The sequence below is a fragment of the Strigops habroptila genome (assembly GCF_004027225.2).
Source record: "Strigops habroptila isolate Jane chromosome 13 unlocalized genomic scaffold, bStrHab1.2.pri S16, whole genome shotgun sequence".
Taxonomy (NCBI): domain Eukaryota; kingdom Metazoa; phylum Chordata; class Aves; order Psittaciformes; family Psittacidae; genus Strigops; species Strigops habroptila.
In genome coordinates this window covers 2345369-2358700 of record NW_022651054.1, presented here as the reverse complement: position 1 = coordinate 2358700, position 13332 = coordinate 2345369, and the positions used below count along the sequence as shown (strand labels likewise).

General features: G+C 50.1%; 1 protein-coding gene across 4 annotated transcripts in view; it reads left to right on the top strand.

The window, feature by feature from the left end:
* Nucleotides 1-13332, top strand: part of DTX2 (deltex E3 ubiquitin ligase 2) — a 39111-nt gene that overhangs the window by 8040 nt on the left and 17739 nt on the right. For all 4 annotated transcript variants that reach the window (XM_030472541.1, XM_030472542.1, XM_030472540.1 and 1 more), the window contains exons 3-4: nt 2106-2685; nt 12125-12183. In XM_030472541.1, the coding sequence (XP_030328401.1) occupies nt 2106-2685; nt 12125-12183 (639 nt within the window). The remainder of the gene's footprint in view (nt 1-2105; nt 2686-12124; nt 12184-13332) is intronic.

Here is a 13332-nt window from a genome sequence, read left to right as displayed (position 1 = left end):
ATGTTCTGCCTTTGAGAGAGCCACAGCCTTTGTCACCTCTGGACCTCAGGTCTGTCTTTACTGACCTAGTTTCCCCAATGACATGTGGGACATACCTGCAGCCCAGCACAGAGTCTAGTTATGGTCTGACCACCAAAGCACTGCACAGAAACCAGCAGCACTATATAGAAAGAAGCCTGGGAGTGTGATAGGAGCAGAGATGTGACTTTCATGCCATCAAATTTTTAGCAGCGAGGAGGCAGTTAATGGTTTGAGTCAAGTCCTAGTGCTTTCCACAGTGTTCCGGTACTATGGGGTAGAAATAAAAGCAGCATGAAGCAGAGGTGCTCCAGCCAGCATTCAGCCAGAGCCGGAATACAAGTAGCAGTTGGGCTTTGGCAGCGTGGAGTCCCATGTGTCCTCCCTCTTCCTTGGGATGTGCTTGTTGCGTGTAATATCGTCAGCAATGTCCTGGGGCAGTTCTGCACAGGCTTTGGGTGTGGATGTCTGTAAACGTGCCTGTTTTCACCGGGGGTCCTGCAGCAGTGTCATAACTCTCATGGCCTCTTCAGAGGCTTTATTTGATTTGTTTTTTTCCCTCTTGGTGCTGTTCTCTGAGCTCCTCCTGTCTCCAAGGACTCGCCGCACCCTTGTTCACCCCACCTCCTGCAGCCCCAGACTTGTTTGCCTCGCATCATTTCCTGCTCCTCTTTCTCAGTGCAGGGTGCTGCTGAGGGCTTTCCCAGCAGCAGCAGCTTTGACCCTGGTACAGGAACCTGTGTTTGCAGAGGTTGCTGGGTTTCTGTCCTGTTGGGTGGCTTAACTCCCTCTCGTTAGTCTTCTCCTTTCCTAAAGAGAGGAGTAAAGTAACCCGGGAGAGCCAGGCTTCCAGGGGGTTTCAAGCTTCTGCTGTTGCTGTCGAGCAGCATCACAAGAGTCGAGTGTCTGCTTTCATTTCTCTTCCTTTGTGTGAGCAGCTGCTCTCTCCAGTTTCCACATCACTTCGTTGTCTCCTCCTCTCTAGTCTTGCTCTATCTGCCAGCAGTCAGGAGCCTGGAGGAGCTGCCCTGCCTGTCCCCTCTCCAAAGTCCTTGTTCTTCCACTCGTAGGACTTTACCTGCTCCTCCAAGAGCAAAATTACCCAGACCCTTATGTGGCAGAGTGGGTGTTCAGCCCCTTACGCACACTTCCCGATGGTGTCCTGTCTCTATAATTACTCTGTTGTCAAGGCTGTGGGAGTTGGGTTTTTTTAAACCAGATCTGTGCCTCAGCCTGATTTACTTCTTTTTTTACTCTGTTTTAACGTCAGGGAGGCATATGTGCTTGCTGTGCCTTTGTGCTGGGTGTGTCTGTCTCTGCATCCTCTCTCCTTCCCTTCTTTCCCACCCTTCCTCCCTGCAGCTTTTGAACCTGTTGCCAGCCCACAATCGGATTTGGCAGAGGGACAGGGATCTCGGGGTGGAGGGATATTGCGTTTCTCTGAGCTTCATGAGCAAACCCAGTCCTGTAGGGAAGACAAAGCCTGTTAGTGCCCCTGTTGAGGGAGAGGTGAGGAAGCCACCCTGATGTAGGCACCGCAGATCTGTGCAGAAACGAGTCCCTGAAAAAACATCCCCATTGGAGCTGTTGGAGCAAGTCCAGAGGAGGCCACGAGGATGAGCAGGGGCTGGAGCACCTCCTGAATGGAGACAGGCTGAGAACATTGGGGCTGTTCAGCCTGGAGAAGAGAAGCTGCGTGGAGACCTCAGAGCAGCTTCCAGGGTCTGAAGGGGGCTACAAGGATGCTGGAGAGTGACTCTGCATCAGGGACTGTAGTGACAGGACAAGGGGGAATGGGTTTAAACTGAAACAGGGGAAGTTCAGGTTAGATATAAGGAAGAAGTCCTTCCCTGTGAGGGTGCTGAGGTGCTGGCACAGGGTGCCCAAGGAAGTTGTGAATGCTCCATCCCTGGCAGTGTTCAAGGCCAGGTTGGACAGAGCCTTGGGTGACATGATTTAGTGCGAGATGTCCCTGCCCATGGCAGGGGGTTGGAACTGGATGATCTTAAGGTCGTTTCCAACCCAAACCATTCTACGATTCTCTGCTCACAAGATGGTTTTGTCTCCTTCCCCCTCTCCCCACACAGGGACGATGCGGGCCGTCCGCAGGCACCTCTTCCCTGGGGACTCTGCTGCCGGGCAGGGCATCGTCTGGGAGTGGCAGAACGATGAAGGCGGGTGGTCCCCCTACGAGATGAAGGTCTGTGTGCTCCTGGAGGAGGCCCGTGCCAAGAACCACCAGCAAGTAGATCTCAAATCCTTGGGCTACAACTACATAGTTGACGTTGTGGCTCAAGTCCAGACCAACAAGAACACGAGCTTCCGCCGCAGCGTTCAGAGGCGCTTGGACACCCCGTACCCGATGACAACCTCCCCAACACCCCTTCACACAGGGGTGGCTTGTTCCTGCCAGCAGTGCTGGCTAAACAGTGGGACTGGTCCCATCACCACACGCTACCGCCACTCCATGATAAACGTTCCCAACTCTTCTGCTACTCATCAGGGTAGGACAGCATCAGTAAGCTCTTCCAGCGTCGGCTTCGTGCCCTATAACAAACCGGCTTTGTCTGGAGCAAGGTCAACACCAAGACTCAATGCACAGAGCACCTGGGCTTTGCCTCAAGCTGGGGGCCCCAGCACAGGACTGTCTTCATCTAATGGAGTCAGGTACAGACCATAATTCACTTTTAAGTACTGTGCATGTAGAGTAGGAAAAATGTCTTCACCAAAAGGGTTGTCAAGCACTGGAACAGGCTGCCCAGGGTAGTGGTGGAGTCCCCATCCCTGGAGGTATTTAACAGATGTGTAGATAAGGTGCTGAAGGACATGGGTTAGTGGTGGACTTGGCAGTGCTGGGTTAATGGTTGGAGCTGATGATCTTAAAGGTTTTTTACAACCTAAATGATTCTATGACTGATGTGCTCAGGTCTTTGTTATGCAGGAGCCTCTCTGTCCCAGAGCACTTAATGAGCGTCTTCTTCCTAAGGAGAGAGAGGTTTTTGCCTTTGTGTCCAGTACAGTGGGTGAAAAGTCTTCTCCTCTGCTTTCCCTTCCTTTTCTCCCACTTGTAATATAGACCCTGTCTTCTAGTCTCCCTGAACCACTGGAGAAAGGAGTCAGGTCGTGATTCTGCAGATATGAAAGAACTAATAGTGATTGGTGGTGTCACAGGTTACGCTTGAAAACAGCTTTGAGGGGTCTGAGTGAATGAACAGAGGATTTGTGAAACCCTTATTTAGTTCAAAATATGCAGTAAGCATAGAGTGGAAAAATTCTCTGTGTTTAAAGCTCTTCCCCTTCAAGGAGGGACCACAGGACTCGCTGTGTGTGGCTGAGACCTCTGACAAAATCAGGAAGTCCATGTTGGACATTTTTAAGGTGAACCATCAGAAAAAACCCCACCAAAACTACCCAAAGCCAGAGATTTGAGCAAGGATTTTTAAAATCCTTGGTGAAGATGTTTAGAAAACCAAACCACTAACTTACTTTCCCCTTCCTTTGATACCTTGAACCATACTGATCCCTCTCTGAGATCCATGAGATGACACTAGCAATTTGATCAGCATCCAGGCTATTCCTCAGGCTAAGTGCTGATGCAGAGCAGAGATGCAACTGGATAAGCATGGAAGAAGTTCATTTTGAAGCATGTGTTTGAAGCATGTGTTGAGGTGCTGTTGTGATGTTGGAGGTCAGGAAGCACAAGCAGGACTGTAAATGATCTAAAAGCCGGCTAAGCCTCACCTTGTGAGGGTTTTGCCCTGTCCTTTCCCTTCATCTTTCTTTAGCCACCCTGTCTCTTCTCTGTCACAACTGAAACTGTCACAGCGTGGATTTCAGCTCCCATCCGAGCGGCTGGAGCCAAAGGAGGGCTGTGTTTGCACCTTACCAGTGTGGGAGGAAGGGCTTCACTTCACTTCAGGCCTTTCAGCTTCACTTCACTTCAGGCTTTTCAGCCACCTAAATGAAAAGCAGAGTCTTGTGGTCTGACAGCTCGGCTCCTCTCCATGGCACAGTTAGTTTTTCCCTCTGGGATAGAGTGGGGCTGCAGCACTGGCTCCCCAAAATCGGGGATTTTGGGCTGGGAGAGATCAGTGTTCCCCTTGTGAAGTGGGGCACTTGTAAGATAGCCTCTGTGAAGCCTGGACATCCAAACCAAGCCAGATCCCACTGACTCCTCCTGTATGCAAGCCTTTACTAGCAGAGGTCTTTGTGGCCCTTCTATGGCAATACTTGCACCTAATATCTGCCAGCATTAAACTGAGGACCAAGCAAGGGCTGTGTGACTGCTCCCTCTGTAAATGTCTGATGTGTACAAAGCAGTATAGGCATTTCACCCTACATAATCCAGCTGCTGAACCGCTGTGTGAGCACCTGAGTAGGTAAATCACATCTTGCCAGGGCTGATTTACCTGTCCAAGCTTCCCCAAGTACATAGACATAAGAGATCTAGGAAGGGGTTGAAAGCACATTCTGTCGATTACATCAGGCACGGGGGTTTGAAGGTTGTATCTCATTTGTGTTTTAAGATGGTGAATCTGGAGATATTTTCCTTAGGGCTTTCCCTCTTCAGGGTCATGTGAGTGAAATGACTTCTCCTATCCTGTTCTTTTTTCTCATGGTCTTTTTCGGGTGCTTTCTTTGCACCTGGTGCTTTTTTGGGGCATCTTAAGCATCCATGATGCTTCTCTATTCCAGTCCCCTTCTAATGGGGCCAAAAATCAGACCTCGGTACTGCCTGCAGGAGCCCCCAGTAAGGCTCTTGAAGAAGCTGCCAAATTCCCCCTCTCGCAGGAGCCACTGGTACTGATGTCCTGAAAGGAAGGATGGGAGATGTTTGAGGCACGGTCTTCTTACCATGAACTGAGCCCATGGCACAGATAATGCTGACTGGGAGGAAAGGCACAGCCAGGAGGAGACCTGGAGATGCCCAGCTAGGACGCTGGGGAGGACATTGTCCTGGCAGCCTGCTGGGCTGGGTCTTGGGAGCTGCTGGGACAGTTGGAGGGTTAAACCCTGCATCAGGTATTGCTGGCAGAGCTTGTGCTGGGTTGGTGCAACAGCCCTCTGAAGGCATCATACAGTTAAATCTTTGCTGGGCACAGCAGAACATGCCACAAGGGGAAGGCGAGTGTGATGTGAACCCTTGGCAGAACCCCAGCCTGGGCAGGACGTGGGGATGCTGATGGGCTCTTGCCTGTCTACAGGGCTCATCAGGAGGTGGTTTTGCAGGCAGGGTGGTAGGAGCTGTCTTTTTGTCTACAGCTCCCTTTCTATTCCTTAACCCTGATGTTTTCCACTAGAAGTATCTGTGGAAGCCTCTCTGTTCCATACCCACCACAGGAGCATGTGTGGTTCACAGATCCAGCCCATGGCCATGTGCTGAGCCCGGAGGGAGGCAGCAGCTGGGGGCTCACCCGAAAGGACCCCAGAGAAGGGCAGAACAAAGATGTGCATTGGAAGCTCTTCATGGATGACGGATGATGTCTGGATCTCCAGTCCTTTGCATTAGCTTTGCCCAGGGGTGCTCTCCCCTCTCCCTACCAGACAGACACATGCACGCAGGGGGGCAATCTCTGTCTTCCACTATAGTGCTGTATGTGAAAGGGGTTTGTCAGCACCAGCTGGCAGCTCGAGATGGCTTTTCCCCTGTCACCCCTGTGCTGGCTTTGGCTCAGAAATGCCGCTGGGTGGGTGTAATAGCTCCTGGCTGGGGTTACAGGCTCAGGCTCGTGAAACCCATGTTCCAGCACAAAATACTCCCATTTCTGTGAATTAGGGGAAACCTGAGTAGCCAACTCTAACAATGTGCTTCATTTAATTCCTAAGCCCAGAACATTCCGGGGTTATTTTATCCCTTAGGTTCCCCATCTTCCCACCTCGGCTGCACTTGGCGTGGTGCTTAATTCCCTTCCCTTGCAGTTGCTGCCCTTCTTCCTCCTTCAGCCTTTGAGGCAGTGATGATGAAGCACTAATTATCCTCCACTAATTATGTTATATGAGTTTCTGTCTGCATCCGGCATTCCTCTTAGCTGTGATGTGCAATTCCTGTGCTGGCCCATGCTCAGAGAGTGAAGGAAAGGAAGCAGTGGGCCACGGTGGATCCTCCGGTGTCTAATAAAGGTTGTGTTGTGTTCACCCTGCAGCTTTTGGCTCCAAAGCAGCCCTGGCGGATTACTTGGGTTTACAGAACTCCTTATCTTCACAAACTTTGCAAGGATGCCCCAGCTCCTGCCTCAGAGCAGGAAGGGCTCAAAAGCTGTTAGGGGGAGCCTGAACCATGGTGCAGTTATGTGCACTCAATTTGTTTAGGGAAGGTAGCTAAAAATGGCAGCACCAAAGCAAACATCTCTCCTGCAGAGCTAAGAAAGAGCTGTAGTTCCTCCTGGAAAGCTGCCTAACTCCCTGTGTGGTTGTGACAGTTATTTCTCATAGGCAGGCAGGAATAGCCCCCAGTGCTGTTGGTGTAGCACAGGCATGCCTGGGCTTTTGTGGCATTGGCACTGATTAAATGTATTTCCTGCTTGCTGGAGGGTGGATGTTGGAGTGAGAGGGTGAAACTCCAGCACTTCAAAATGCAGGTTTAATTTCCCTGTGCTCTCAAGAGGGTCAGAGACACTAGAAAACCCTGACAGGCATGCCAGGGCTTAAATAGATGCTAATATCCGTGGCTCTGCTGCTAATGCATTAAATACATGTGGGCAAGTTATTTTGCTGCTTGGTGCATTAGTTTCCTCCGGTGTATTAAACACAGTTAATGGATCCAGCCTGTCTCACAGACAGCGCTGAGATCTGCAGATGCAGCGTGTCATGGCAAGGGTTGTGTCCTTATATCAGTGGTGTTAACTGGATCTGGGAAGCAGGGGTCAGCTCCCAGCCACCTCCTGGCGTGATCCTTCCCATCCCACGCAGTAAAGCATCCATCCCTGGGGCAAGAACTACCCTATTGCATGCACTGTGCTGTGTAATTAGAGAGAAGGGCACTCTGAAACACAGTAAGGAGTGTCCTGCTTGTTATATGAGCACATGAAGCTGCAGGAAGCAATATTCAGGGGGATATATTAGTGCCCCAGCCAGAAAAATCCCCTCTGTAGCTCTGCTGGCCCCTCTGAGCTTATATGGCTTTGGTGCTGGTCTAGGCTGTGCCTACAAATAGGGCAGGCAGCTTGGGGGGTTGGATTTCATTTAAAAGCATGGAGAATGGGAGTCTTGGGGACTGGGGAAGGATGCTTGCAGTATTGTGGTGTTCCTGAGAAGGGTCTGGTGCTGCACCCCCAAATCTCCCATGGGGAATGACCCACAGTGAATGTTTTGTAGGATCAGGATGTGTAACCAAGGGAGCAGAACCTGGGAAGGGCCTTTCCTTTTCTGTCTCCTCCTCTGCGTCTCTCAGCTTTGTCCATAAGCATGCGCATGAGCTCCTTGGGGATGAGGAGGGCATTCTGCTCAGTGCTGGTTCTGCTGGGCCCATTCTGGCTTGTCCTCAGCCCTCTGTTAACCAGCATGGTTCTGCTGCCGGGTGCTCTTCCCAAGTGGGAGCAGGGGAATCTCTGCTTGGTGCCCAGGAGTAAAACCGTGGATCCATATGGCTGCATGTAGTGCATCTAAAGGTCCTTCTTTAGAGGGATTTGATCTTGGGTTTGACACCTTGAGAAGAAAAGTAGGGGAGAAACTGGTGTATGGTCATTGTGCATTCAAGTCTGGAAAGGGGATTAGACCTTTGGATGCCTCACATTAACTGGATGCAGCCCTGATCTGGGAGAGGTGTTGGCTGTCAAGAGTGCTGCAAAGATGCTGCAATACAGGAATATGTGGCCTGTTGGCTGGTGTGAATGGAGAGAGGGAAGAAAGGGCTGTATCAGGTGAAGAGGGTGAGTAACAACTCAGACTTCCCTACTTCTGCTCCATTAGGATATTGTGTATGTTCAGCTTGGGTGATGTTCAGCTCCAGCCTGGCTGCCCAGTGTTTGAAGTGGCAGCTTCCTCTTTGGTCTTGTGCTTTGCTGTCTCACTGGTGTTGCAGTATATTGAAATCATGGAGATGTGGGTGGTTTTGTCATGCTGAAATAGTCTGCCCTGTCTGTCCCCAGAACAAATTGCCTGGAAGCTGGTGTTGGGAAACCTCATCAGGATCCCCTTGCTGAATCTTTGAGCACAGTGTCTTATTTTGCATCCCCTTGTTCACAACCTCGTGACCCCTCTTGCGCTCAGTCACATCCAGCACATAGAGCAGCGGGAGAGCTGGAGCTGCAGCAAACAGCAGGACAAAATTGGACCAAGGAGGATGAATCAATCCCAGGAAACGTTCAGGGAATGCAGGCATTGATTTTCAGGTGTTGCAAGCACAGCCTGAACGTCTGGCTGGGATCCAAAGGCACTGACTGGGTAGAAGTGTCCCCTGTGAGCAGGAGCAGGCATCTTGATGGATCCCTCTCATCCCTCTGCACTGCAGTGCTTGCTTTTGCACTGATGCTTTCCAGATCTCTCTTACTCCAGACCCCCTCCAGCCTGCCTGCATCATGTTTTCTCCTCACTGAGTCTGGTTTCGGTAAATCAAAAGGACTATACCCTGGCCTGGCTTCAGCTCTTCCCAAGCAGCCAGCGCTGGCATGGGGATGCTGGAGGAGTTTGAGTCTGAGCTGATGGGTTAAATATGTGTGTTCATGCTGCTGGCACCCTGCTTTTGGAGTTGAGGCACAGCCCATGTTATACTACAACAGCAATCTCTTTCCTTCTCACCTCTTCCCCTTCTTCCTCCAAAAAACCCCACTTCAGAGCCAGGGCAGGCTTTGAGTAGCGTTTCTGCACCTTTTCTGACGTGACAACACTTCCTCCCATGCAGCGTGGCTGCAGATCTCCCCAGGCAGTGCTGTGGTAGAGGTACCTCCACGCAGTGTGGATTTCCCTTGGTTTCATCAGCCTCAGGGCTGGGCTTTCTGCAGCTGTAAGAGAAATCACAGCACGTACGGTGCACTCGCACAGTGTCAAGCGCGTGGGTCAGCACATCCTACGACGACGTTAGCTGAGATGCTGCTAACTGAATGTGCCTGTGTTCAGCCCACGTGAAGTAACAAGTATTTGGTTTTTCCCTCATCACATCAGTTGGCTTAAAAAGCCTCCAGCACTCAGAGCTGGCATACTTTGCCTTCACACCAGGGGTGCAGCTGATCAGTGACTGTTTCGTGGCTGATGGAGAGTAATTCATCTGCAGTGCAGTCGCATCTTCCAACACTGGATTGCTTGCAAGTGCATCAGTTGCTTATCTATTTCCCTCTGTAAATCTCAAGGGCTGTCCTCACTTCTGTCATGGTTTAACCCAGCAGGCAGCTAAACACCATGCCACCGCTCACTCACTTCCCCCCCAGTGGGATGGGGGAAAGAATTGGAAGGAAAAAGAAATAGAATCTGTGGGTTGAGATAAAGACAGTTTAATAGGACAGAAAAGGGAAGGAAAATAATAATTATAATAATGAAAATAATTAGAATATCCAAAACAAGTGATGCACAATGCAACTGCTCTTCGCTTGCAGGATGGTATGAGAATCTGAAAAGGCCTTGACTTAGTGTAAACGTTGCTCAGCAACACCTAAAACATCAGTGTGTTATCAACATTATTCTCACAGTAAATCCAAAACAGAGCACTGCACCAGTTAGTAGGAATAAAATTAATCCCAGCTGAAACCAGGACAAGTTTGCAGAAGCCCTAGTTCCTGGGTGACTTGGAATTGAATGCAGGAGAGTGAAGAATTTCTCTGGTGGTCTTCTTGAATTACCAGTGGTCCCCTTCCCAGATCAGCCCTGGGTTTGCTTTCTTCAACCTCAGGTATAAGGACCCTTGTTCCAGCCCCCTGGAAGGATCCCCCACTGCCCATCTGCTTTCCTGGCACAGCAGAAGGTTCAGCTTTGTGCTCTGGTGTGTTTTTGCCTTCCATTGGGAAGTGAAAGCACCCAAGGTGGCTGCTGCGCTCCGTGGGGTGATGATGAAGCACAAGCTCTTCAATATCAGTCATGCAGGGTCACAGGCTGGGTGAGGGGGTGCCCAGCATCATGTTGGCTCTTGGCTGCTCAGTTCGACGAGGGAAGGGCATCCAATGCCTCTCTGATTTTGGGGAGTAGTTCTCTCAAGTTCCTTTACATTCTCTGGTCCTCAAAACCCCTCCTTGAATGCAGCTGGAGAGGGAGCAGCCCTGCTACTGGCCATCATCTGAAGAGGATCATAGGAGCAGAAATGAAGCAAAAGGATGAGATAGAGAAGGAGGAGGAAAACACCTGAGAAAGAAGCTGAATCAGGAAAGAGAAAACTCCTAAAGAGGAGTCACAGCGCGTGATTCAAAGCCCTTTGAAACTGAGGATTTCCACTGTGTTTGGTGGGTTTGAATTGGGCTGTAGCGAGAACAAGCCGTTGCATCATTTGACATTGCAAAATTAGGGGCAACAGAGGGGAAAACACAGTCTTTGAAAGAGACAGAAGGGAAACCTCTGTGGTCTGAGGAGCTTTTTAAGGGGCTGGATGAGCTGGTCTCTTGGCCAGGCTGTCAGTGCAGCATCAAGCCCTGCATCCTTGCCCTGGGGGTTCTTCAGCAAGCTCAGCACGTGTGTGGGAACCCATTTCAAACTGCAGCAGGTAGGAGAAGAGGGAGGTGGGTATGGGTCCCTGCTGTGAGGACAAATCTCTTCAGCTCTGGTCATCATCATGGAATCAGGGACAAAGATTTTAGCAAGGCTGAAAGGGAGGACCTCTGTCTGGGATGTTATTATGGGCACAGTGGAGAGAATCCACTCGCATCCTAGCTGGAGAGGATTAGGTTCCCTCTAGACAGTGGATGGCATTAGGCACTTTACAACCTTATCTCTAAGTGAGTTCCTAAGAAGCTGGTCAGGTTTGATGGAATTTTGGGGAGTCGTTGGAGATGGTTGTCTGAATGCATCGTGTATTAACTGCAGTGATGCCCATGAGCCTGCATCCATCCCAGACACATACACCACCTGAGATGAAGTCTGTGGGTGACTTCTTTGTGCCAGCATGTTGGATTTCAAACGTTCCTGCTCTGCTCATGTAGATCCAGGTTGCTTTCTCTTCTACTGACCCTCTCATCAGCTTTCATGCTCATCTTTTCCTTCCTAATTCCTGCCATCAGCTAATTGCATGGCCCTGGCTGCCTACATATCATAGAATCATAGAACAGTTAGGGTTGGAAAGAACCTTAAGATCATCTAGTTCCAACCCCCCCCTGCAATGGGCATATCCCAAACTAACTTACAGTACAGCTGCCAGTGCTGGAAAATGCTGCCAAAACAAGTAGGTTAGGAACCTGAAGGGGATGTTTGATGTCCAAATCCTCTTGATTTCCAAAGAAGGGTGGATGCCAAAAGTCTCTTTCAACCTTTCCTCCTCATTCCCACACTTGCAGTAAGCCCTTGGATGCACAGGGCTTCATTCTGTTCATCTCAGGGCTACAGCTGCATGTGCTCGAGCACTTTCTTGGCCTTTCCCTGCCTCAGTTTCCCCATCTGGAGAGCAGTGGGGGTGATCTTGCTTCCTTTGATCTGTGCAGCTGCAGCCTCTCATACAGCATGGAGGTTTGTGCTCTGGTGAGCAGTGTTTCTTTGGCTGGACACCAGGTTAACTGGAAGGTTTGAGATAAGCTTTGGTGCATCCTACTGGTTCCTGGCTTCATGCTCCTGTCCCAGACATGCTGGTGCAGCAGTGCTGAAGTGCAGGTCAGCTGCTCACAGGGAACTCTGTGTTGGAGCATCACAGGATCAGAGCAGTGAGTTGACAACAGGGTCTACCAACAGCCCCCAGCAAGAGATAACACAAGACCAGCATCCAGCTAGGAGGAGATAGAGCTCCATGCAGCTACATAGTTCTAAAGTCCACCTTGAAGATGAGTAAACCTCCTAAATCTGGCAAGGACTGGGCTCCTTAAATGTAGGTGCTGGACCAGTGCCTGGGTGGGGGTCTCAGCTGGGGCTCATCAGAGCAATTAATCCCTGTTACTTTATCCATGGCCCTTGCCCTCAGGAGGGAGTGCTGCATTGCTGCATTGTCTGTTTTGTTGGTGATAGAGCTGTGCTGTTGAGCTTGTCCCTTTGTTTTCCTCTCCAGTGCCCCAGCCCTGCCTGTCAAGATGCCCAAACCCAGCAAGGTGAACCAGGCCCTGGCAGGTAAGGATCCAGCTCTGCTTTACTTGCTCTGTCCATAGGGTTCTGTGAGCAACAAAGTGGTTTGTCTTTCCATGGCACTTCCTCTCCTTTGTTAGTTTTTAGGCAGAGCCTGCAATGTCACTGGCATTTAAGGTTTTAGGCCCAAAGACAAAGGGAAATTTGAGTGAGAATGGGATGGTCAAACATTAGTAACTGCTTTTCTCATCAGAGCTGGTCCTGAGGCTCTCAAAATGAGTGGGTTTATTTGAGGGTTGGGTACTCGTCTTCTGCCATAGGTGTGGATGAGCAGGCAGCAAGATGGGGAGCGCATGGATCAAGCTTGGTCCTAGCTGTTACTTGCTCCTGGCTTTTAAAGCCAAAGGGAGGAGTGAGGTGATGTGTGGCTTTAAATATTACCCTTTTTTAGTGTGGCTTTGTTAAAAAAGCTTAGGTGGTTTTTAGGTTAAGAAATGATTGCGATGCCTTCTTTTGGGGGAAAAGAGGAGCTGAAAGTTGAATCAGACATTGCCTCCTGTGGCAGCAGAATACAGGTTTGCTTGTTGTCATCCGAGCCTGTGAATACAATACTAAATATATACAGGAGCGTGTCTGGGGGGGGATGAAAGTGCCAGTTTTCAATGCTTCTTTTCAGAGTAGATTTTCCTGTTAAACACGAAATGGCGTTGCCTTGCAAACGAGAACTCTTGCAGCTTGCGGTGGAAGCCTTTCCATGCCAAAAGCTGTCAGTGTATTTGCTCTGTTTTGACTTAGCAGCACCAGGGCCCCTGGTGTGGTGGTGCCTGGGGCTAGGGGTGTTCTGCTGAAAGCAGATGTCTTCTCCATACTGACATTGACTGTGCACTTGAAGTTGTATCGTAATGTGGTAACCTGGGGGTTGAGGAGTGGGAAAGACCTGATGTATGGTGTTTTCTGGGGGTTTCTGTGTCCCTTTCAGGCACTACAGTTGATCTACTAACCCTCTCCTTCCTCTGGCTCTTGTCCATGCATGGTCTGTTGATGTTGTTAGCTCCTTGGACACTGAACTTTGCTCCTGAGCAAGCGGAGCTGGTCGCATTTTCACTCTTGAAGATGGGTACCACTTTATACCAGGAAATGTGATGGTGTTTGGTCTCTTCTCAAGTGTCAGCCTTTATCCTGCCTCAAAATGAT